The 23,261-nt window shown below is 47.3% G+C and overlaps 1 protein-coding gene across 1 annotated transcript in view; it reads left to right on the top strand.

Annotated features, from left to right (window-relative positions):
• The window catches only part of LOC109936750 (homeobox protein otx5-like), a 26,278-nt gene extending 13,357 nt beyond the window's left edge, over positions 1–12,921 (top strand). Inside the window, exons 2-3 of the mRNA XM_048618374.1 lie at positions 4,500–4,651; positions 12,298–12,921. Coding sequence (XP_048474331.1) covers positions 4,500–4,651; positions 12,298–12,921 — 776 coding nt within the window. The remainder of the gene's footprint in view (positions 1–4,499; positions 4,652–12,297) is intronic.
• The last annotated feature ends 10,340 nt before the right edge of the window (positions 12,922–23,261 follow it).

The following is a 23,261-nucleotide window of genomic DNA, read 5'->3' as shown; positions in this document are numbered from 1 at the left end:
TCGATCGCTCTTCCCCCAGCACTGTGTTCGATCTCTCTCCCCCAGCATTGTGTTCGATCTCTCTCCCCCAGCACTGGGCTCGATCTCTCTCCTGCACTGGACCCATTCTCCACCCTGTCCCCCGCACTGGATCCGGTCAATCCTCCCCCCCACCACACTGGACCCGATCACTTTCTCTGCACTGGGCTCGATCTTCTCCCTCCCTGCACTGGGTTCAATCTCTCTTTCCCTGCACTGGGTTCAATTTCTCTTTCCCCCTGCACTGTGTTCGATCCCTCTCCCCGCACTGGCCACGATCTCTCGATCCCTGCACCTCCACACTGCCATCTCACAGCCAAGTGTGAGATGGCTATGTTCTTCATTAGTATGGTGGTTCATTCTATTCCCAGACAATTTATTTAAGGTTGGAATATATGAACAGTCGGATCCGCTTATCCAAGAAATGATATCCTGGCCTTGGACGCCATCCAGAGAAAATTCACTCGGCTGATACCTAGTATGAAGGGTCTGCCTTATGAAGGGAGTTTCAGTAGCTTGGGCCTGTATTCATTGGAGTTTAGAAGAATGAGAGGAGATCTTATTGAAACGGACAAGATTCTGAGGGGAAATTGACAGGGAGATCTGGAGAGACTGCTTCCCCTTGTGGGAGAGTCTAGGAGCAGCGGGGCATCATCTCATAATAAGGGGTCGCCTGTTTAAGACAGAGATGAGGAGGAATTTCTTCAATCAGAGGGGAATGAATATCTGGAATTATTTACCGCAGAGGGCTGTGAGGTTGGGTCATTAAGGATATGTAAGGCTGAGACAGACAAATTTTTGAAACATATAAGATCCTGAGAGGATTTGACGGATTGGATGTGGAAAAGATGTTTCTCTTTGTGGGAGAATCTAGAATTAGGGGACATTGTTTAAATGTAAGGGGCGCTATTTAACACAGAGATGAGGAAACATTTTTCCTCTCAGACAGTTGTCAGTCGAAAGAAGTAAATGAATAATCTTTAAATATTTTTAAGACAGAGGTAAATTGATTCTTGCTGACCAAAGGGATAGAAGATGATTGGGGGATATGCAGGAATGTAGAGCTGAGGTTAAAATGAGATCAGCCATGATCTTATTGAAATGGGGGAGCAGACTTGAAGGGCCAAGTGGACTACCCCTGTTTGTTTTAAATATGTTTGTATGTTTAATCTGTAAGGGGAATCAAGGGTTATGGGGAAAAGGCAGAAAAGTAGAGTTGAGAATTATTAGAACAGCCATGATCTCAATGTATGGTGTAGCAGACTCAATGGGCTGAATAGCCTAATTCTGTCCTACATCTCATCAACCACTTTATACCTGAATAGGATGGATTATGATGTTTTGTTAATGGCGAGATTCCAGAAACAGCAGAAGGTCCAAAGAGACAATGGGGGAAGAACCAGGTACAGAGATTGTTAAAAATGTGAGGCACAATTAGCGAAAATAACTGCAAAGGTTAAAGGAAGACTTGCCTTTATACCCAGAGGAATGGAATACTGCGGGACAGGTCATGCTACAGCGAACAAAGCTGTTGTTAGACCTCACCTGGAGTCATTGGGTGCAATTTAATCTTCAGGAGGATGGTTTAGTCTTGAAGGGAATGCAGTGACAACTGGCAGAATGATAGCTGGCCTACAAGGGTTAGATTGTGAGGGGAGATCACACTAACAAGAAGCTGGACTCTATAGGTTAAGGGCTGATTTGAATGAAGTTACGGAGGAAGGGGCTGATAGAGATAAACTTTCTCCACTGGTTTGGGAGTCCCAGGACTTGAGGGAAGAGCCTGACATTTTCAGGAGCCCCTTCAGGAATGAGATGAGGAAACTGTTATGGACCAGATCAAACCCCCTCAAAATACACATAAGATAGTCTAGACCTTAAGTTTTCCTTATTTTAAAGGTAAACGTAAGGTGTTGTGCCCCAGATGCAACTCAATTGGTCAAACTCCCGCATTAAAAGCAAAACACACTTTATTCATCCACTATAGTTAAAATACAACAAAAGAAAGAAGGAATTGGAAAAGCTTAGCTCTATTGAAAAACTTAACAGAATGACAGATACAGTAACTGTTACTAATTAACTGTTCTAATTTACAAACATCCTATGAATTCCGACTTGACAAAAGGCAAATTTGGAAAACAGATTGTCTCACATGCAACTCTAGCAGCCTAAGAGGAAAAAAAAGTATCAAGAGAAAATTCTGAGAGAATGTAGCAGCTGGGAGAGATTTACTGCAGCTTCCAAACCCTGCTGAGGTCCCAGGAACAAACTCCTGGAAATGAAAAGTAAAGATTCTGGTTCTGTGAGAGTTTGGCCACACCCGGTCAGGCTGCTTCTATTGTTCCAACATTTTTTTAAAAAACCTCAAGGCTTCACACGCCTTTTACTGTAGTGGCTCTGTTAGACTGCTTGATGCCTCAGTTGTAAAACCTCTCTTCAAAATAAAAACAGGACAAAATAACTTCTTACAGCCACAGTATCATCACAAAATATTAACATACACAGAAGATGGGGGAAATTTGGAACGCCTTCCACAATCTGCAGTTGAAGCTGGATCAGTTGTAACTTTTAAGACTGAATTTGATAGATATTTTTCATTCCAACAAATTAATAAATATGAAGGACGGGTGGGTGTATGGAGTTAGGTTGAAGATCTCTTTAAATGAAAGAAAGCGTTGAATGGCCTCCTCCTGTTCCTCAGCACTGTGATACTGACCAGATAATCTGCTTAAAGTGGGACTTCATTCCCAGATTAATAAAACCCTCATGTTCAAAACCTTCAGGTGACGCAGATGAATTCAGAGAGATGTGTTGCTGAGGTAGGGCTCTCAGTGTGAGATGCATTTCAGCTCGTTTGTTGGATCCATTTCATTGTACCGCCCAGCTCTGAGAATGCTTGATGGAAGCAACACAACAGTTTGTATTGTGTGTTGCGGACTGAGCACCCAAACCCTCATCAGGATTGAGGGAGGCTTGTTCTACTCTGGGTCAATAGATTTTTTTTTACTCATTCATGGGATGGGATGTCACTTACTGGGCCCAGCATTTATTGCCAGTAATGGCCCCTTGAGAAGGTGGGGGTGAGCTGCCTTCTTGAACCACTGCAGTCCATGTGCTATGAGTTGACCCATGATGCCCTTAGGGAGGGAATTCTAGGATTTTTACCCAGCGACACTGAAGGAACGGCGATATATTTTCAAGTCAGGCTGGTGAGTGGCTTGGAGTGGAACTTGCAGGGGGTAGTGTTCCCATGTATCTGCTGCCCCTTGTCCTTCTGGATGGAAGTGGTCGTGGGTTTGGAAGGTGCTGCCTGAGGATCTTTGGTGAATTTCTACAGCGCATCTTGTAGATGGTACACACTGCTGCTACTGAGCGTCAGTGGTGGAGGGAGTGGATACTTGTGGATGTGGTGCCAATCAAGAGGCTGCTTTGTCCTGGATGGTGTCGAGCTTCCTGAGTGTTGTTGGGGCTGCATTCATCCAGGGCAAGTAGGGAGTATTCCATCACACTCCTGACTTGTGCCTTGTAGATGGTGGAGCAGGCTTTGGGGGGAGTCAGGAGGTGAGCTACTCGTTGGTGGTCACTAAACGCGTTGCAAAGTGGCTCAGTGGTTAGCACTGCTGCCTCACAGCCCAGGGATCCGGGTTTGATTCCACCCTCAGGTGACTGTCTGTGTGGAGTTTGCACATTCTCCCCGTGTCTGTGTGGGTTTCCTCCGGGTGCTCCGGTTTCCTCCCACAGTCCAAAGATGTGCAGGTTAAGGTGGATTGGCCATGGGAAATTGTCCCCTAGTGTCTAAGGATGTGCAGACTAGGTGAGTTAGGATTGCAGGGATAGGATAGGGAGCAGGGTCTGGATGGAATGTTCTTCAGAGGGTTGGTGCAGACTCGATGGGCCAAATGGACTGCTTCCACACCGTAGGGATTCTAAGTGGAGTATGGGAGGGGTGTGTAAATGATGCTGGTGTGGTTGGGTTGTTTGTTTTGGGTGGACTTCACATCCACTCCTTCCTCAGCACTTTCCTGTATCAACCTTCTCCATTTTGCTTCAGAGATAGTAAGAACTGCAGATGCTGGAGAATCTGAGATAACAAGCTGTAGAGCTGGATGAACACAGCAGGCCAAGCAGCATCAGAGGAGCAGGAAAGCTGACATTTCGAGTCTAGACCCACAAGGACCAGGGTCTCCCGTGGGTCAGCGCGGGATATTTGATCTCTTCAGGGAGGCTGTGAGGACATCCGTAAAGCGCTTCCACTGCCGTCCTGGGAGACTCCTGCCACGATTGAATTCCAGGCAGAGGAAGGGGACAGACAAAGTGTTATGAATTTGCTTTTAGTTCAGTCAGGAGATCTTGAACAAATGACAAGCGCTGGTTTTGGAATTGGGATGGAAAAATCTGGAATTGTTTGCTTGGGTTAGGATCTCATTCATGTCGGATGTCTCTGAAAACCAGTCTAACAATGTTAATTGATTTTACCCCAGCCACTCCGAGGAAACAGCGCCGGGAGAGAACGACCTTCACCAGAGCACAGCTCGATATTTTGGAAGCCCTCTTTGCCAAGACCCGCTACCCTGACATCTTCATGCGGGAAGAGGTGGCTCTGAAGATCAATTTACCCGAATCCAGGGTTCAGGTAAGACCTAGAATCAGCACCATGTTACTTTTAAAATCAATTAAGATTTTGGGCTGACAATTCTTCCAAGAATGCCCTGGAGTTTCTGGGAATGAAGGTTCATTTCAATCAACCCCCAGCCTTAAAAAATAAAATTGCAATTTAGTTTTTGAAGCCTTTTATACATTTGCTGCAAAAATGTCAGAGAGAGGTGTCAGGGTAAAGGCTGTTCAACTATGGAGGAGCCAATTACTGCAGATGCTGGAATTTGTACTGGAAACTGAAAATCACAGCGGGTCAGGCAGTATCTATGGAGAGAGAACAAGCTAACGTTTCGAGTCTAGATGACTCTTCATCAGAGTTCAACTGTGTGTGGCATTGGGAGGTAAAGGATTAAATCTCCAGGAATATGTTCAACTGCAGTTTGCAATCCTGTTTTCCTTAATTCCATCATGTCCTTTAGGGAAGTAAACTTCCATCCTTACCTGGTCTAGCCTACACGTGACTCCAGACCCACAGCAATGTGATTGACTCTGAACTGCCCTCTGGGCAATTAGGGGTGGGCAATAAATGCTGCCTAGTCAACGATGCTCTCATCCCGTGAATGAATAAAGGATCATGGGAAGTGGGCATCACTGGTAGGACCTGCATTTGTTGGCCATCCCATGAGAAGGTGGGGGTGAGCTGCCTTCTTGAACCACTGCAGCCCCTGTGTTGTAGGTTGACCCACAATGCCCTTAGCGAGGGAGTTCCAGGATTTTGACCCAGTGAAAGGGATGGAATGGCGATATAGTTCCAAGTCAGGATGGTGAGTGGCTCGGAGGGCAACTTGGAGGGGGTGGTGTTCCCATGTATCTGTTGCCCTTGTCCTTCTAGAGGGTAAAGTTTGGAAAGTGCTGTTGAAGGAGCCTTGGTGAACCATTACAAACACACTACCGTGAGAGAATACAAAGTTTGAACGTTGACAGAAAACGAGAAGTGCAGGAGAAACTCAGCAGGTCTGGCAGCATTTGTGGACCGAGAAACGGAGTTAGCATTTCAAGTCCAATATGACTCTTCTTCAGAATCCTTGCTGAGCCCAGAACAATGTGTCACTGGTTCAAAACATTAACCTGGTTTCTCCCTCTACAGACACTGCCTGATCTGCTGAGTTTCACCAGTAATTTCTGCGTTTGTTTCAGATTTTCAGCATCCACAGTTAGTTTAGTTTAATGAGCTGGCAACCCTGTCTATTTAAAAGCAATTGAGGCCTCCCTTAAACCTCGAAGCAAGGATGTAAGTCCACTTTAGCAGCAGAATAAAACAAGTAACACTGACCAACAGGTGAATCCTGTGCCTTAGGAAACAATCAATCACTAAATTTATGAGCAATGCCAGGGCAGAGTGTTGCAAAATGTCACGTCAGAATCTTGCACATTGTTCGCAACTTTTACATTTTCAGCGCCCATCTTTTTCTTTTAGAGAAAAGCTCAAACTGAATCGCTGCCTATCATTGTAAATTATTTCAATAAAGGATGAGGGTATTTCCCTCAGTAATGGGGCTGACAGTTAATCATCAACTAACTGGGGCTAAAGGCTGATTATATGGTGGGTCTTCCCTCTTCTATGTGTGGGAGCTTGCTGCACATAAATTGGCTGCCACATCCTCTAGATAACGCTTCAAATTATTTTGGAGGGAAGCGACTGATATTGTGCGAGGCAATCATAGCCGCTATCTTGTGTAAAGAAAGTCCCACAAAGAATAGAGATAGCAAGAACTGCCAATGCTGGAGTCAGTGAAGACTTTTCTGAAGAAGGTTCCCGACCCGAAATGTCAGCTCTCCTGCTCCTCTGATGCTGTCTGGCCTGCTGTGTTCCTCCAGCTCCACACTGTGTTATCCCACAAAGAACAGTGAAATTAATCACCTGCTCACTGCTGTTTTGGTGAAGTGAAGACAGGAGACACATGGAACAATCCTTTCTGTCCCTCAAATCGGGGTTTCTGTTTAACATCTCTTTCTGTTATAGCCCGATATTGAGGCCTGGGGCCATCGGGGCATTTCACAATGGATGGATACCTCCTAAGCCAAACTGATACATTGCACAGATGTGTTAACTTTAACATCCCGAACTGAGCTCCCTCAGTCTATGAGTCTTGCCATGTTTATTTCTGCTAAGCTGGTTCATTAACCCATGGGGGGTGGGGTGGGGGGGGGGGGAGATGTGTTGAAATCCACATTGTGAAGGATTCTCGTGTGAAAGCTTGCCCTGACAGGCCTCTCCCAGTCAGGAGCTTTACATCATTAGTGTTCAAGGGAATGAAATCTGTGTGAACTGCCGCTCGTAGATTGCCGCTGGGTTAGGAGGGGAAGATGTTTTAAAGGGTAAAACATGAATGATTCGCAGAGATAATGTCATTTCTTTAATAGATTTGACTATGGGGCATAGTGCCAGCCTCAGTGACTATCCTGAACTCTCAGAGATCTCTGTGCTCCTCCAATTATCCCCTCTTGTACAAACTTGATTTCTTTGAATTCGCCAAACTGCCTAAGCCCCAAGTTCTGGAATTCCTTCCCTAAATCTCTCTTATACATAGAGTCATACAGCACGGAAACAGACCCTTCAGTCTAACTCATCCATGCTGACCAGATATCCTAAATTAATCTAGTCCCATTTGCCAGCATTTGGCCCATATCCCTCTAAACCCTTCCCATTCATATAGCCATCCAGATGCCTTTTAAATGTTGTAATTGTACCAGCCTCCACCACTTCCTCTGGCAGCTCATTCCACACACGCACCACCCTCCGTGTGAAAGAGTTGCCCCTTAGGTCACTTTTAAATCTTTCCCCTCTCTCATTAAACCTGTGCTCCTCTAGTTTTGGACTCCCCTACCCCATGGAAAAGACCTTGACTGTTCACCCCATCCATGCCCCTCATAATTTTATAAACTTCTACAAAGTCACCCCTCAGCCTCCGACGCTCCAGGGAAAATAGCCCCAGCCTATTCAGTCTTTCCCTATAGCTTAAACCCTCCAACCCTGGCAACATCTTTGCTTCACAGCATCTTTCTGATAGCAGGGAGACCAGAATTGAATGCAGTATTCTAAAAGTGGCCTAACCAATGTCCTGTACAGCCGTAACATGATGTCCCAACTCCTATATTGAATGCTCTGACCAATAAAGGCAAATGTACCAAACACTTTCTTCACTACCCTTTCTACCTACGACTCCACTTTCAAGGAGCTATGAACCTGTACCCCAAGGTCTCTTTGTTTGGCAACACTCCACAGGACTTTACCATTAAGTGTGTAAGTCCTAGACAACAAGGTGCAGGGCTGGATGAACACAGCAGGCCAAGCAGCATCATAGGAGCAGAGAAGTTGATGTTTCGGGCCTAGACCCTTCATCAGAAATGGGGGAGGGGAAGGGGGTCCTGCCTTGATTTACCTTCCCAAAACGCAGCATCTCACATTTATCTAAATTAAACTCCATCTGCCACTCCTCAGCCATTGGCCCATCTGATCAAGGCCCTGTTGTACTCTGAGATAAACTTCATCGCTGTCCACTACACCTCCAATTTGGTGTCATCTGCAAACTTATTAACCGTACTTCCTGTGTTCATATCCAAATCATTTATATATATGATGAAAGGCAGTGGACCCAGCACTGATCCTTGTGGCACACCGCTGGTCACAGGCCTCCAGTCTGAAAAACAAGCCTCCACCACCAGCCTCTGTTTCCTACTTTCAAGTTGCTTCTATATTCAAATGGCTAGCTCTTCTGTGTGATCTAACCTTGCTAACCAGTCTACCATGAGCAACCTTGTCAAACGCCTTACCGAAGTCCATATAGATCATGTCCACCGCTCTGCCTTCATCAATTCTTTTCCTTACTTCTTCAGAAAACTCAATCAAGTTAGTGAGATACAATTTCCCAAGCAAAAGGCAGTTTGACTATCCCTAATCAGACTTGCCTTTCCAAATGCGTGTAAATCCTTACACTACATCTTGAAAATTGACTTTTGTGGCTAAGCATCTCTGTCCAAATGCCTGTGGATATGGCACATTGGGAGCTGATTGTATTCCCCTGGAGCACCGCAGGACGTTGAGCTAGATTGGGGTGCTACATAGATGCAACTACCCATTGGTGTTTCATTCGTCGCATTTCTGATTGGGACAGTTTTGATCAGGTCCTCAGTCAGCCAACGCCAAAGTGAACTTGCTGCTTTCCTGATGTTATTGGGTTCTAGGGCATAGGGACACAGTCTGAGCCAGTGAGGACTGGGATGAGGAGGAATGTTTTCACTCAGAGTGCTGAGGTGGGGGGGAGGTGGTGAATCTTTGGAATTCTCTTCACCAGAAGGCAGTCATTGAGTCTTCAAGACAGAGATTGTGAGGTTTCTAGATATTAAAGATATTGAGGGATAGTGCAGGGAAATGGAGTTGAGGTTGAGTTGAATGGTGGAGCAGCTCAGAGCTGAATGGCCTCCTCCAGCCAACTGTTGAAATTTGCAATAAACCAGGAGGCCACTCAGTCCATCATACCTGATTCTATCACATCAACCACCCTCTGCAATGCGAATATAGGAATTACAGCAGGTGGAGGCCATTCAGTTCATTGAGCCCAGTTTATCATTTGATAAGAGCACGACTGATCCGATTGTGGCCTCGGCTTCGCATTTCATCCCTCCCCCACACCCACAATGATCAATAACTCCCTCACCCCATCTCCCCTCAATTCCATATCTCTCTGTGCCTCATCACAGTTAATGAGGTTTCTCTCTAAGTGTTTAATCTCTCTGAATAGCCCCACCTGGGATGGAGACTGAAACCATTATATCTCCATTTCTGTGTGACGCAGCTCACTTGTGATGTGTTCTTAGCCTGAGTACAGCACAGATACAATGGGTCAACATCTATCAGACTGTTTGAGTGGAGTTTGCACATTCTCCCTATGTCTGCGTGGGTTTCCTCCAGGTGCTCCGGTTTCCTCCCACAGTCCAAGGATGTGAAGGTTAGGGTGGATTGGTCATGCTAAATTGCCCCATAGTGTCCAGGGATGTGCAGGTTAGATGGATTATCCATAGGAAATTCAGTGTTACAGAGATGGGGTGGGACTGGGTGCGATAGTCTTTAGAGAGTTGGTGTGGACTTGATAGGCCGAATGGCCTCTTTCTGCACTGTAGGGATTGTCTAGAAAAAGTCACCAAGGCTCCTCAGACAATCTCTTCCAAACCCATGACCACTTCCATCAAGAAAGACAAGGGCAGCAGTTACATTGGAACATCACCCGCTGTAAGTTCCCCTCTGAGCAACTCACCACCTGACTAGGGAATATATCATCATTCCTTCAGTGTCTCTGTGTCAAAATCCTGAAATTCCCTCCCTAAGGACATTGTAGATCTACCTACCGCACATGGATAGCAACGGTTGAAGAAGGAAGCTCACCACCACTTTCTCAAGGGCAACTGGGGATGGGGCAATAAATGGTGACCCAGCCAGAGATGCCAATGTCCAATGATTGAATTAAAAAAGAAACAGAAGTGGCCTTTCTCTGTGCTCTAAGTTTTCCAGGATATGGTGCCTCTAAAAAAGTCCCCTCTATTGGTCTGTTGGGAAAATGCCCCCAGCCACTCAGTTAAAATCTCAACCAATGCTTAACTTCTTTCGCAATGTATCCACAATGTGGAGTGATATAGTGATTGGAATGAAGTCGGCCAGGTAGATTTCATGAGTTCCCTGACTGGGGCTGTTAACCTGGAGCCAATCAAGGAGCCCTGGCTGACAGATATAAACAGGAGTCTCAGGGATTCTCCTCACTCTCGGGACTGGCTCTGAGCGAGCTGGTCAGAGCACATGTACTGTGCACGTGTAAATAAAGGGTGACTTGCTGATGGGATAACGGCCTCCGCGGTGTCATTTCATGGCGATATCAGGAATTCCTGCCCCTCTTGTGAGTTAAGGAAAGCTCATCTTCTTTATTTGGTTCCTCTGAACCACACTCCCCTCCAGCTCTCAGCCTCTGGCTTGTCACGTGAGTCAAAGTTTGCTTGTCCTTTCTTGGAGAGCCCAACAAAGGGAGACATCTTGGTCATCCTCCATTGATGCTTCAGGGAGTTGGGAGGATGTTCACATGGCCTCTTTAAATGATTGGATGTTCCACTTTTAACTCACCTTTGTGGCTTTACAATAGAAGTTTATTTTTGCAGAATCACAGAAGTGTAATGCCACAAAATGAGGCCATTCAGCCCATCGGGTTAGCACCAATTAAATGCCATCCCCTGGCGGCATTCTCCTGCTGTTTTCCTCCAGACCCTTGGACATTGTTCCAAATTAAATAACCATCTAATAATTGTCTGTGATTACCAGTTCTGAATTGGTATTGAATGCCTCAGTGGAATGGGGGTGCGGGTGGGGGAGGGTTGTGCGTGTGTAAGCGTGCGTGTGTGTGTGTACATGTGTGTGCATGTGTGCGTGTGCGCGCGTGCTTGCATCAAGCTCTCTATCTCCCTTGTGCTCTTCATCACCTCAGCACTTTGTAGCCAATGGGGTTTTTTTTCTCTGAAGTACAGAACAAGTTGTGTTGTGGAAACACCAGCCAATTTATGCCCAGCAAGCTCCCACAAACTGCAATGTGAAACTAGACCACCTCCTGCAATGGCTCAGGGTGAATTGTAACTTCCAATATATACAGATATTTTCCAGTTCAAAAATGTTGATGCGCATCTCTATAGCAAGTGGGACTTGAACCCAGGCCACACCTAGTTCAGAGGCAGGGATACTACCACAGCACCACCCAAGAACCATTGAGTGATGGAAATCTTGGTTGTGAAGCTAGCATGAGGATTGAACACATGACCATGGTGTTATTGAGACCACCCTCTGACCATCCTATCTAAACACCCACCCATTGTATGATGGATACTGTGTTGTGTGTGGGATCCAAGGCTGGCAGATGGATTAAAGAATCACTTTATGCTGTGATCCATATTGAATTATGAAGCATTTTTGAGGGGCTGAATGGCCTCCTCCTACATTGTTTTTTATTCACTCATGGGACATGGGTGTCGCTGGCCGGGCCCAACATTTCTTGCCCGTCCCTAGTTGCCCCCTTGAGAAGGTGGGGGTGAGCTGCCTTCTTGAACCGCTGCAGTCCATGTGCTTAGGTTGACCCACAATGCCATGGGTTGACCCACAATGCCCTTAGGGAGGGAATTCTGGGATTTTGACCCGGTGACAGTGAAGGAACGGTGATATATTTCCAAGTCAGGACGGTGAGGGGCTCGGAGGGGTGGTGTTCCCATGTATCTGCTGCCCCTTGTCCTTCTAGATGGAAGTCGTCATGGAAGGTGCTGACTGAGGTGAATATCTGCAGTGCATCTTGTAGATAGTACACACTGAGCGTCGGTGGTGGGAGGGAGTGGGATGTTTGTGGATGTGGTGCCAATCAAGCGGGGGCTGCTTTGTCCTGGATGGTGTCGAGCTTCCTGAGTGTTATTGGAGCTGCCCCCATCCAGGGGCAAGTGGGGAGTATTCCATTCCAGACGTGTGCCTTGTAGATGGTGGGACAGGCTTTGGGGGGGGTCAGGAGGTGAGCTACTCACTGCAGGATTCCTACGCACTGACCTGCTCCAGTAGCCTCCATGCGTTGACTGTATTAACTCCTGGCTCTTGTTGTCATTCACAAGGTTTGGTTTAAGAACCGTCGCGCAAAGTGCCGCCAACAGCAACAGCAGAACAGTGGCCAAGCTAAGACACGGCCGGCCAAAAAGAAGACCTCTCCGACACGGGACACCAGCTCAGAGACCAATGCCAGCGGCCATTACAGCCCGACACCGGCAGGCACAGCTGGCACCACCAGCTCCATCACCAACGCCAACGTGTCCATCTGGAGCCCAGCCTCCATCTCTCCGATCCCGGATCCGCTCTCCTCGTCCGCCGCCTCGTGCATGCAGCGGTCTGCCGCCTATCCCATGACCTACAGCCAAGCCCAGGGGTACAATCAGAGTTACGCTGGTTCCTCTCCCTACTTCAGCGGCCTGGACTGCGGACCGTACCTGTCCCCCATGCACCCGCAGCTGCCCGCCCCAGGGGCTGCGCTGAGCCCTCTGAGTACCCCGACCATGGGAGGTCACCTGAGCCAGTCTCCGGCCTCCCTGTCCGCCCAAGGCTACGGCTCGGCCAGCCTGGCTTTCAACACCGTCGAGTGCCTGGACTACAAGGACCAGAGCTCCTCCTGGAAGCTGAACTTTGGCGCCAGCGACTGCTTGGATTACAAGGACCAAACCTCCTGGAAGTTCCAGGTCTTGTAAGCCCGAGGTGGTCGAGATGCCACGAAAGCTTGGGGCTGACCCAAAGCCAGTTTCGAGATGAGAGGGGGGTGGTGGGCTAGTTGGGGGGAAGCCACCAGGCCTCAATAAATGCAAAAAAAACCAATCACTTTGTCAAGGTTGGGGGGTGGGTTACTGTGACTTGTTTTACCATCAATAACTCGGCTGGGAGGCAGAAGGAAGGATTTTTTACGTTAAAAGCCAAATGGAGGGAGGGACAAGTAAATTCAACCAAATGGAGCAACTTTGCAAAACCTTCAATAAGGAGAGAAACCTTCCCCTTCAGTGGGATTTCTCCCCCTCTCCCACTTTCAGATAAACTCTCTTAGTTGTGAATTCTGGGGAATTAACGAGCTGGGGACGGAAAGTGCAGTGTGAGTGCATTTTCTTTTTCTCTTGCATTTCTTTCCTGTTATTGTTGGGAAGATGTGCATGTAAACATCTAATCAGCCAATACAGGACATCCCTTAACCCTTCAATACCCACCCTCAGAAATATTACCGGCTGTTGTGTAAGGGAGAGGGTTCTGGGATTCTCTGTAATGAGATGATCCAACCTCAGAGACACTGGACACATCTGATCACATTTCCCCCAATCCCACCTCTCTCTCTCTCTCTCTGTCTTTGCGATTTCCTCTTTAAACTTTTTCCTTTTGGGAATTTAAATGAGGAAACGCCTGGGCAGATTCACAAACCCGGTTCACGTGGATTAGCTGTTTGTTTTTTTTCAGGGAATTGACAGAATGGAATGACTGTATTCCGCCTGTCTCTGTAGGACACAGCCAGAGGGTCCTCACTGTCTCCAGTTTGTGGAAGGACGACTGTGAATCTGTATTGTACCTGGAACCACCTTCAGTCACCGTATCTGAAAACATTAGCTCTAATTAACCAGTGGACGGGTTATAATGGGGTGACACACCATGGAGAAGGAGGGTTTGTTCTCTGATTGCAAATCTACCTCTTTGTCCATGGCTCAGAGTGCATGTGTGTGTATGAGTGCGCGTGTCTGAGTGTGTGTCTGTCTGAGTGTGTGTCTGTCTGTCTGAGTGTATGTTTATGTGTGTGTGTCTGAGTGTGTGTGTGTGTCTACGTGTGTGTGTTTATGTGTGTGTGTCTGAGTGTGTGTGTATGCATGTGTGTGTGTGTCTAAGTGTGCACGTGTATGTATGTGCATGTCTAAGTGTGTGCATGTATGCACGTGTGTGTGTGTGTGTGTCTGAGTGTGTGTGTGCATGTGTGAGTGTGTCTAAGTGTATGTGTCTGAGTGTGTGTCTAAGTGTGTGTGTCTAATTGTATGTGTCTGAGTGTGTGTCTAAGTGTGTGTGTCTAAGTGTATGTGTCTGAGTGTGTGCGTATGCATGTGTGTGTGAGTGTCTAATTGTGTGCGTGTGTGTGTGTGTGTGGTACTGGATTACACTTCACTGTCAATTGCTTGGCCATTTCTGAGCTGGGACTTTCTAACCACCCAGTTTGTGTGACAGACGTTACCTCAATATCGACAGAATAAACCAAACAGCACTCAGGCAGAACAAAGCGGCCTTCAGTCTGGCTGGAAAGCTACGTTGAATGATCTGATCGAAATCAGGAAGCACTGAGATGAAAAACACACCCCATCACTTCTAAATTAATTCTGGAAATGTGAGGGTTGTGGGGAAGGCCAGGATTTATTGCCCCTTGAGAAGGTGGGGGTGAGCTGCCTTCTTGAACCACTGCAGTCCATGTGCTGGGGATTGACCCACGATGCCCTTAGGGAGGGAATTCCAGGATTTTGACCCAGTGACAGTGAAGGAACGGCGATATATTTCCAACTCAGGATGGTGAATGGCTTGGAAGGAAACTTGAAGGTGGTGGTGTTCCCATGTATCTGCTGCCCTTGTCCTTCTAGATGGAAGTGGTTGTGGGTTTGGAAGGTGCTGTCTGAGGATCTTTGGTGAATCACTGCAGTGCATCTTGTAGACAGTAGACATTGCTGCTACTGAGCGTCGGTAGCGGAGGGAGTGGATGTTTATGGATGTGGTGCCCTTACCCTTCTAGATGTTGGGGATCACTGGTTTACAAGATGCTGCCAAGGAACCTACTGCAGCATCTTGCCATCTTTGAAAAGCCAAGACCCAGTTTCTTCACCACTTAGTAACAGTTTGGAGTGCCATCCATCACCAACTGCATTGCGCATTGATCATGGAGCTGCCCTGGTTCTGTTCACCAGATTCACTGCACTGGCCATCAGGGCTATAGCTCAGGATGGTGGTGTGAGGAGGTGGGGTTGGACGGAGTTAGTATTGAGAGCTCCCACCTCTGGCTGGAACCCAGTTCCTTCAGCCGAAAGGACAGACCCTAAGATAGACCCTTGCCTTGGCTTTGCACAGCACCCAGCTCACCGCAATGGGCCTTTGTTAACTACTGGGCCATATGACCTCAATTGTAACGGCTTACAGCCAATGGAAGTCCCTCAAGACGTGTATCAAGCCCAGAAGCAGTGTATATATTTTTCAGTGATTCTGGAATTGTCTTTCGGATGCTTTAAGAGGCTGATTGACATTGAAAGTCGGCACTGAGAGCTTTGCTGTCGAGGGGCGCTCAATGATTAAGCAACCACATGTTCCACCAGTGGGTGAGGATATCTCCCGAGGAGCACCATCTTCAGCAGGAATCCCTTGCCTGCAGTGTGCCACTGATTGTAGATGCTATCCTTGACCTCTAGGCTGCAGGAGGGAGAAATGGTTCAGGTGCCCACTCCCCTGCCAGGGCGAGCAAGTGGAGGGTAAGCATAAGATTCAGACCTGAGCTTGTGTGAAGTCTACTTTAGGGCAGTTGGCACCTGTTGCCCTGCAGCTTGAGTTGTGGGTGAGGATGGACGTACAGTACAAGTTACTATTGTGTATGAGAATGAAAAATAGGAGCAACTCTCCAAAACCATTCTCTTGGAATATTGTCCATGCTGGCCGCTTGGCCACCAGTGCCTGGAATCTTTCTTTGTTAGATTTGTCGATCTCCGTCTTACATCCATGTCCTCTTGACCGAAACTGGAGATTTATCCTTCCCGGGATCACCCACGTGCCAAGGGAAGCCAACCCTGTACATCTTGCCATGGAGGTCCAGACTTGGAGAATGGCAGCAGTCAGTGAGTGACCATCAATGGACCATGAAACACTATCCCTGAGGAAGAAACATTACCCTCTCTCCTGACACTGGGTGAAGTTAGAACTCACAGTGTAGTCCAAGGGGAGTTGTTGCCTTTGGAGAGACTGGGGAAGATCTGGGCTAAAAGACTCTAGTGACAATCCGTTGGAAATTGTCTCTGATTGCACTTCGTTTCAGCGTGGGTTTGCTACGGGAGATTTCTCACTGATCTGTCACACAGCCAGAAATGGCCAAATATTTGCACGGGGACAGATTCCTTTCCACCTTCTGCCTCCTCCAAGCGGTTTTAATTTCTCTGGGCTCCCCACTGCTTGATACCTTTGTGTCCAATCACTTATCGCTATTTGTGGGGATCGAATTCACAGCGAGTGTTATCAAACAGGTTAGTGACCACCATGCGGTGGGCACTGAGCCACAGAAGTTGGCATCAAGTCGCATCTTGAGTTCTGCCCCACTTTTGGCTGGTGGATCCCAGGATGAAAATGCCATGCTGCAGACGCCTCCCTGGCAACACAATGGACAAACAAGTGATGTTAGACCACTCACCCTGGGCAATACCCTCTGCATGTTAATAAGTCCTACAGACCAACCCTTCCACGCTACCTCTGCAAGCCAGTCTCACCACCAGTAAAGAGCTTACCTATACAATTGTAATAAGAAGTAAGATATTAATAAATAGAACAGCAATAATTTAAAATAAATTAATAGACAATCTCATCTTGTTTTAAAAAAAAGCTTGTATGTTGGGGATTAATATAAATCATCTTTGTTGGTTTTTAATGATTTGTATTTAGTTTTACGATAAAACAGAAAAAGTCCCTGTTTTTTAGAAGTAAGGTTTAGTGAACATGTCAAAGCAGAACAAAATAAGCATTGCACAGATATTTTTCAATAATGTATTTATTTGTTTAGTCTTGGCAACACAATTCTCAGAATCGATGTGATGACTTCCTTAACTACTTATCATTAAAGTAAGATTGGAGAAATTTTATTGGAAAATAAAGGTTAATTACTGAGTGCTATGTGGAGAGTCTGTTTTATTGAGGTGAGGGATGTCAATTGTTGGAAGCTCTGTGTATAGTCTCCTCCTCTGGTCTCCCACAGTTACACATCGACTCCTTCTCTGAAAAAATCCCCAGCCGTGACTAAATGGGAACATTTCTGTCTCTTAGTGAAACGTTTAGGGGTCTGGGTCCCGCTGTGTGGAATTCAGAACCGGTGCCTCCCAACAGAGTGGTGCACTGTTGACAGATATCTGCACCATCGCTGAGCTCACCTTTCCATGCCTCAGCTCATCGGCTGCAGAAGACCTCATCTGTGCTGCGGTTCCCTGGACACTCATCCTATTAACCATGGCCTGTTGCCTCTGCAAATCCCCTACTGTCTGAATCTGTGCCACCCTCTGTTCTAACAATGCATCAAGTGCTGTTACTCTATTAACCTGCCCCCTCCCAGTTTCACTGGCTCCTCGACAAGCAACTGCTCAGCTTTAACATTTTCATCTCTCCATGCCCCAACCCTCTGCAATCTCCTCCAAACCTGCGAACCTTTCAAGACCTCAAAACCCCTCCAACTACAGTCTCTCAAGCATCTGCCATTGGTAGCTGTGCCTTCAGCTCTGTAATTTCCTCCGTCTTTCTTCTCCTCCCACTTTCAGCAATCTCTCAGTCACCTATCCCACCACCTCCTTACTTGACCCAGTCAGATTTTTGATGGGTGGCACAGTTGCCGTTATCAGAGGGGCTATCATTCGGATTCCACCTTAAAGTAAGACCCTTCCTTGCCCTCTCTGGAGGATATCAGATGCCCCTAGGACATTGGAGAAGATCAGGAGGGGAGTTCACTAATGGATAGACACTTGTCCGTCAACTATGATCATCAAGTAGGAGACAAACACAGAAATTGAAGGCAAGCTAGTGTGGATGCTGGAAATCTGAAACAAACACAGAGAGTGCTGGAGAAACTCAGCAGGTCTGGCAGCATCAGTGGAGAGAGAAACAGAGTGAACATTTCAGGTTCGGTATGAGGGTTTGGAACCCAGAACACAGTACACTCACAATACAGTTCTGAAGAAGAGCCATACCAGATTCAAAATGTTCACTCCATTTCTCTCTCCACTGATGCTGCCAGACCTGCTGAGTTTCTCCAGCACTCTCTATGTTTGTTTCAGATTTCCAGTGTCTGCACTAGTTTGCTTTCACCAAAAGGATGATCTTTGGGAGCTTGCTGTGCGCAATTTGGTTTCCAACGAGCAGAATGATGAGAAATGGATCAGTGAGGGGAGGGATGGTGACTGGGACATGTTGAGACCTCACCCCCACCCTCCCTAACCAAGCCCTAACTCCCTGTTACCTCGGGTTTCTACAACCCTGAGACACCCACCAGATCTGACTCAACATCGCATCTGCCGATCCTCAGGCTTTCCCTGGTTGCCTTGCCTTATGGAGTCACAGTATCATAGCGTCATACTGTAGAAATACCAGAGTTGGACAGGGGGATGGACAAAGTCAGAAATCACACAACACCAGGTTATAGTCCAACAGGTTTATTTGAAATCACAAACTTTTGAAGCGCTGCTCCCTTGTCAGGTTAAGTCATTATAAGCTGGTGTTGTGTGACTTCTGATAGAGTCATACAGCATGGAAGCAGACCCTTTGGTCCAACTTGTCCATGCCAACCAGATATCCTAAATTAATCTAGTCCCATTTGCCAGCATTTGGCCCGTATCCCTCTAAACCCTTTCTATTCATGTACCCATCCAGATGCCTTTTAAAGGTTGTAATTGTACCAGCCTTCACCACTTCCTCTGGCAGCTCATTCCATACATGCGCCACCCTCTGTGTGAAAAAGTTACTCCTCGGGTCCTTTTTTAATCTTTCCCCTCTCACCTTAAACCTATGCCCTCTCCTCTGGAGTCATAGAGTCATCAGCACAGAAAAAAAGTCCCACCTGCCTGCTCCTGGCCTATATCCATACAAACCTTTCCAATTCATGTACTTATCCAAATGTCTTTTAAACATTATAATTGTACCCGTATACACTTCCTCTGGCAGTTCATTCCATACGCTAGTTTTGGACACTCCTACCCTGGGGAAAACACGTTGGCTATTGAACCTATCCATGCCCCTCATGGTTTTATAAACCTCTATAAGGTCACCCCTCATCTTCCGACACTCCAGGGAAAATAGCCCCAGCCTATTCAGTCTCTCCCTATAGCTCAAACCCTCCAACCCAGCAACATCCTTGTAAATCTTTTCTTCAATTCCTCAAGTTTAACAACATCCTTCCTATAGATGGGCAACCAGCATTGTAAGCAGTATTCTAAAATGGCCTTACCAATGTCCTGTACAGTTATAACGTGACATTTCAATTCCTAAACTCAATGTTCTGATCAGTGAAGGTAAGCATACCAAACGCCTTCTTCACCACACTGTCTACCTGCAACTCCACCTTCAAGGAACCTGCACTCCAAGGTCTCTTTGTTTGACAACACTCCCCAGGGCCCTACCATTAACTGTATAAGTCCTGCCCTGATTTGCCTTTCCAAAATGCAATACCTCACATTTATCTAAATTAAACTCCATCCGTCACTCCTCAGCCCATCTGATCAAGGTCCAGTTGTACTCTGAGAGAGAGAATCTTCCTCACTGTCCACGACACCACCAATTTGGTGTCATCTGCAAATTTACTAACCATACCTCCTATATTCACATCAAAATCGTTTAAATAAATGACAAACGACAGTGGACCTAGCACCGATCCTTGTGGCACACCACTGGTCACAGGCCTCCAGTCTGAAAAACCCTCCACATCCACCATCTGTCTCCTACCTTCAAACCAATTTTGTATCTGATTGGCTAGCTCCCCATGGATCCTAGGTGATCTAACCTTACTAACCAGCCTAACATGCGGAACTTTCAGGAATACTTTTGTGTTCCAACTTGGTAGGTGCTCGCACACGAAACAGTTCGAAGGCAGCAGCGTCAATTTCCTGAATAGCAAAGTTGCTGAAATTGACCTCAGTGCCCCTCTGCTTGAGGTGTGCGTGGGGAAGAGGAGATGTGGGGCTGGGGGCGGTTGGGGGGTGGGTAGCGGAGGTGGGAGTGTGCAGAGGCATTGAGGGACAACCACCTGGCATTCCCATTCCTGGGTGCTATACCAAGATGGTTCCTGGATGTCAGCTAGAGACAGGATTGGGACTTGGATGCCAACAAACAGCAAGAGGAGACCATTCAGCCCCTTGAGCCTGCTCTTGCCATTCGAAACGATCATGGCTGATCTGAATGTAAACTCACCTGAACATTCCCACCTTGCCATCGATAACCTTTCACCCACTTTGCTTCACCCACTTCTTCCTTAAAAATATTCAGTGACTTGGAGGACCCACGAGTCTTAAACAGCATCCCCCGCCTTTCTAGATTCTTCCACAAGTGGAAACACCCTCTCCATACCCCACCCCACCCCTGTCAAGACCAATCAGCATTTTATTTGTTTCAGTCATGTCCCCTTTTACTGTGCTGAACCCCAGCAGATATAACCTTGGCCTGTCCAACCTTTCCTTATGTGAGTGAGACTTGATGCCCCACACAGTCAAACAGCCCTTGGGTGCCCAATGTCTATGATCTGCACCTGTTACCCCAGCAGCAAGTTGCTGTAGGAGCTGGGCCCATTGGGACTAATTGTCATCCAAAGGAAGAATCATAAAGGGTTATCAGCGAACACACACAGAGACACACACGCACACACACACAGAGACACACACACACACACACGCACTCTCTCACACACACACGCGCGCACACACACACATACACACACTCACACACACACACACATGCATACACACACAGACATACATTCACACACACACATTCACACACACACACATGCATACACAAACAGACACACATTCACACACACACATGCAAACACGCACACGCACTCTCTCACACACACACACACGCACTCTCTCACACACACACACACGCATACGCACTCTCTCACACATACACACACACTCTCTCTCACATGCACACGCACTCTCTCACACACACACACATACACACTCTTTCTTTCTCACACACACACACACACAAACACACACACAAAAAACACACAAACACACACATGAGCACACACAGACACACACATGCATACACACAGGAACATATACACACAGACACACAAAGGACACACACACACACACACACACACATACATACACAGATATACACACACATGCGTTCACATACACACACACACACCACACACACATATACACGACTCAGACCAGCCAGCTCAGAGCCGGTCTCTTGACCTCCTGAATCTCCTGTGTATATCTGTCCTGCGTATATCTGTCCTGCGTATATCTGTCAGCCAGAGTGCCCTGACTGGCAGCCCCAATCAGGGATCTCATAGTCTAGGAGGTCCACCTGGTTCCAATCACAACAGCACCAATTGCTGAACATGATATTGAAGCACATCCTGAGCACATATAGATTGCTGGGACTCTGGATTGACTTTGCGATGCTGTGTTGTGTAAATAGACCAACCATCGAGGAAAGGACTGGCACCTAGACATAAGCTTTGCCACCGGCTGTGGATCCATTCATTCAATCATAAGTTGATCCTCTGCGATCTTTAGGATCACTCAGACAGCACTGCTAATCCAAAAGCTGATTTTCCCTTCAGGGTAAGTGTCTCTCAGCGGGTGTGAGGCTGAAGAATATGATCTCAAAGGTGAACATGAACCTATCCCCTGGGTGACTGAGCCGCCATCCTGCCCATCACTGAAGTGGCCTCCCCACTTTGATTTCTAGAGGGGTTTCCCGACCCTTGGGGTAGGAAAAGCTTTCTATACTCATCCCGCCCGCCTGGGAAGGAACAGCTCTGCATTTCGATAGCGCCGCTCGCAACATCCAGGCGTCCCGCGAGCGCTTGCCCCACCAATGACGTGCTTTCTTTCGTGGGGGCGCTGCCGCGGGGCCGCTCATGCACAGCAAGATCCCGGCGGCGGGATAGACCGACCAGGTCGCCCCCGCGGGGCTTTTGCTCACGTCGGCGTCAGGCCGAGCACCCTCCCTGCGCGGCCATCCGCGTCCACCTGACGCTAGGGCCTCGGAGCTGCCTCGAAATACGGCCGCTACGGCAATGCAGCGCTGCCCCAGGGAGAGGTGGCCTCGTCTTTGTCCTCTTGCCCTCGCCTCGTCCCAAGCTGACCCCTTTGGGCTGATTGAGTGTGATGAGGCTCTTGCGTCAGCACCCCAGCAGGGTTAAAGGTGCTACATAAATGCACCTCGGTGTTGTTGCACAGCCCAGCTTTGATACTTGTACATCAGATGTGGTTGGGGGAAAGGATGTGTGCAGTGATTGGAACCAGGTTGATCACATTGACAATGAGGTTATTGATTGGGGTTGTTAACCCGGGCTAGTCAGGAAAGGCCTGGCTGACCAATATAACCAGGAGATGAGAATCCGTTCAGTTCTGGGGACTGATTCTGAGTTGATTGTCCACAGGCAATGTACTGTCCACAAATAAATGAAAGATATCATGTTGACAGGATACCAGCCTCTGTGCAGTTATTTCAATGTGCGAGCGAGATTGTGGGGATTTGAGAGAGCAATGGGTGTGAGTTGGGGTGGGGCGGTGGGTGTTTGTGAGGAAGGGGATAAATGCTTTTGCCCCCTCAACAACGGTTACAGTCCGTTGTCTTTTTTTTAGTTAAAAAAAACAAATTTATTTTCTGACCTCCTCTTAATCCGTCTCCAGTGACATTAGAAATACATTAGCGCAGTAATCCAGTGATGTCACGCTGATTTCAACAAATATGGGACACGCTGTAATCCTTAATGCACAGAGTTTAAAAATATCTCAGGCCCCGAGATCTTTAAAGGAACAGCAGAAAGGCCCCTTGGTGGGGTGGGACTCAGGGGGTGCCCTGCTACCAGAGATGCTGACCCTTGTTTGGGATTTTAAAGCATCTTCCTGCTCTGGTGGTCATAAAATATTCCACAGTCGTTATTTCAAAGAACAGGGAGGGTAACAGTCACTTCCTCATTCACACCCTCCACCCCACATGGTGTACAGTGTGACTACAGAGGGACAGCACAGTGTACAGTGCATCTAGAGGAACAGCACTGTGTACAGTGTAACTACAGAGGGACAGCACTGTGTACAGTGTA

Source organism: Rhincodon typus, chromosome 39 (genome assembly GCF_021869965.1).
Source record: "Rhincodon typus isolate 14 chromosome 39, sRhiTyp1.1, whole genome shotgun sequence".
In the NCBI taxonomy this organism is placed as follows: Eukaryota; Metazoa; Chordata; class Chondrichthyes; order Orectolobiformes; family Rhincodontidae; genus Rhincodon; species Rhincodon typus.
This window is presented reverse-complemented; position numbering and strand designations above follow the sequence as displayed.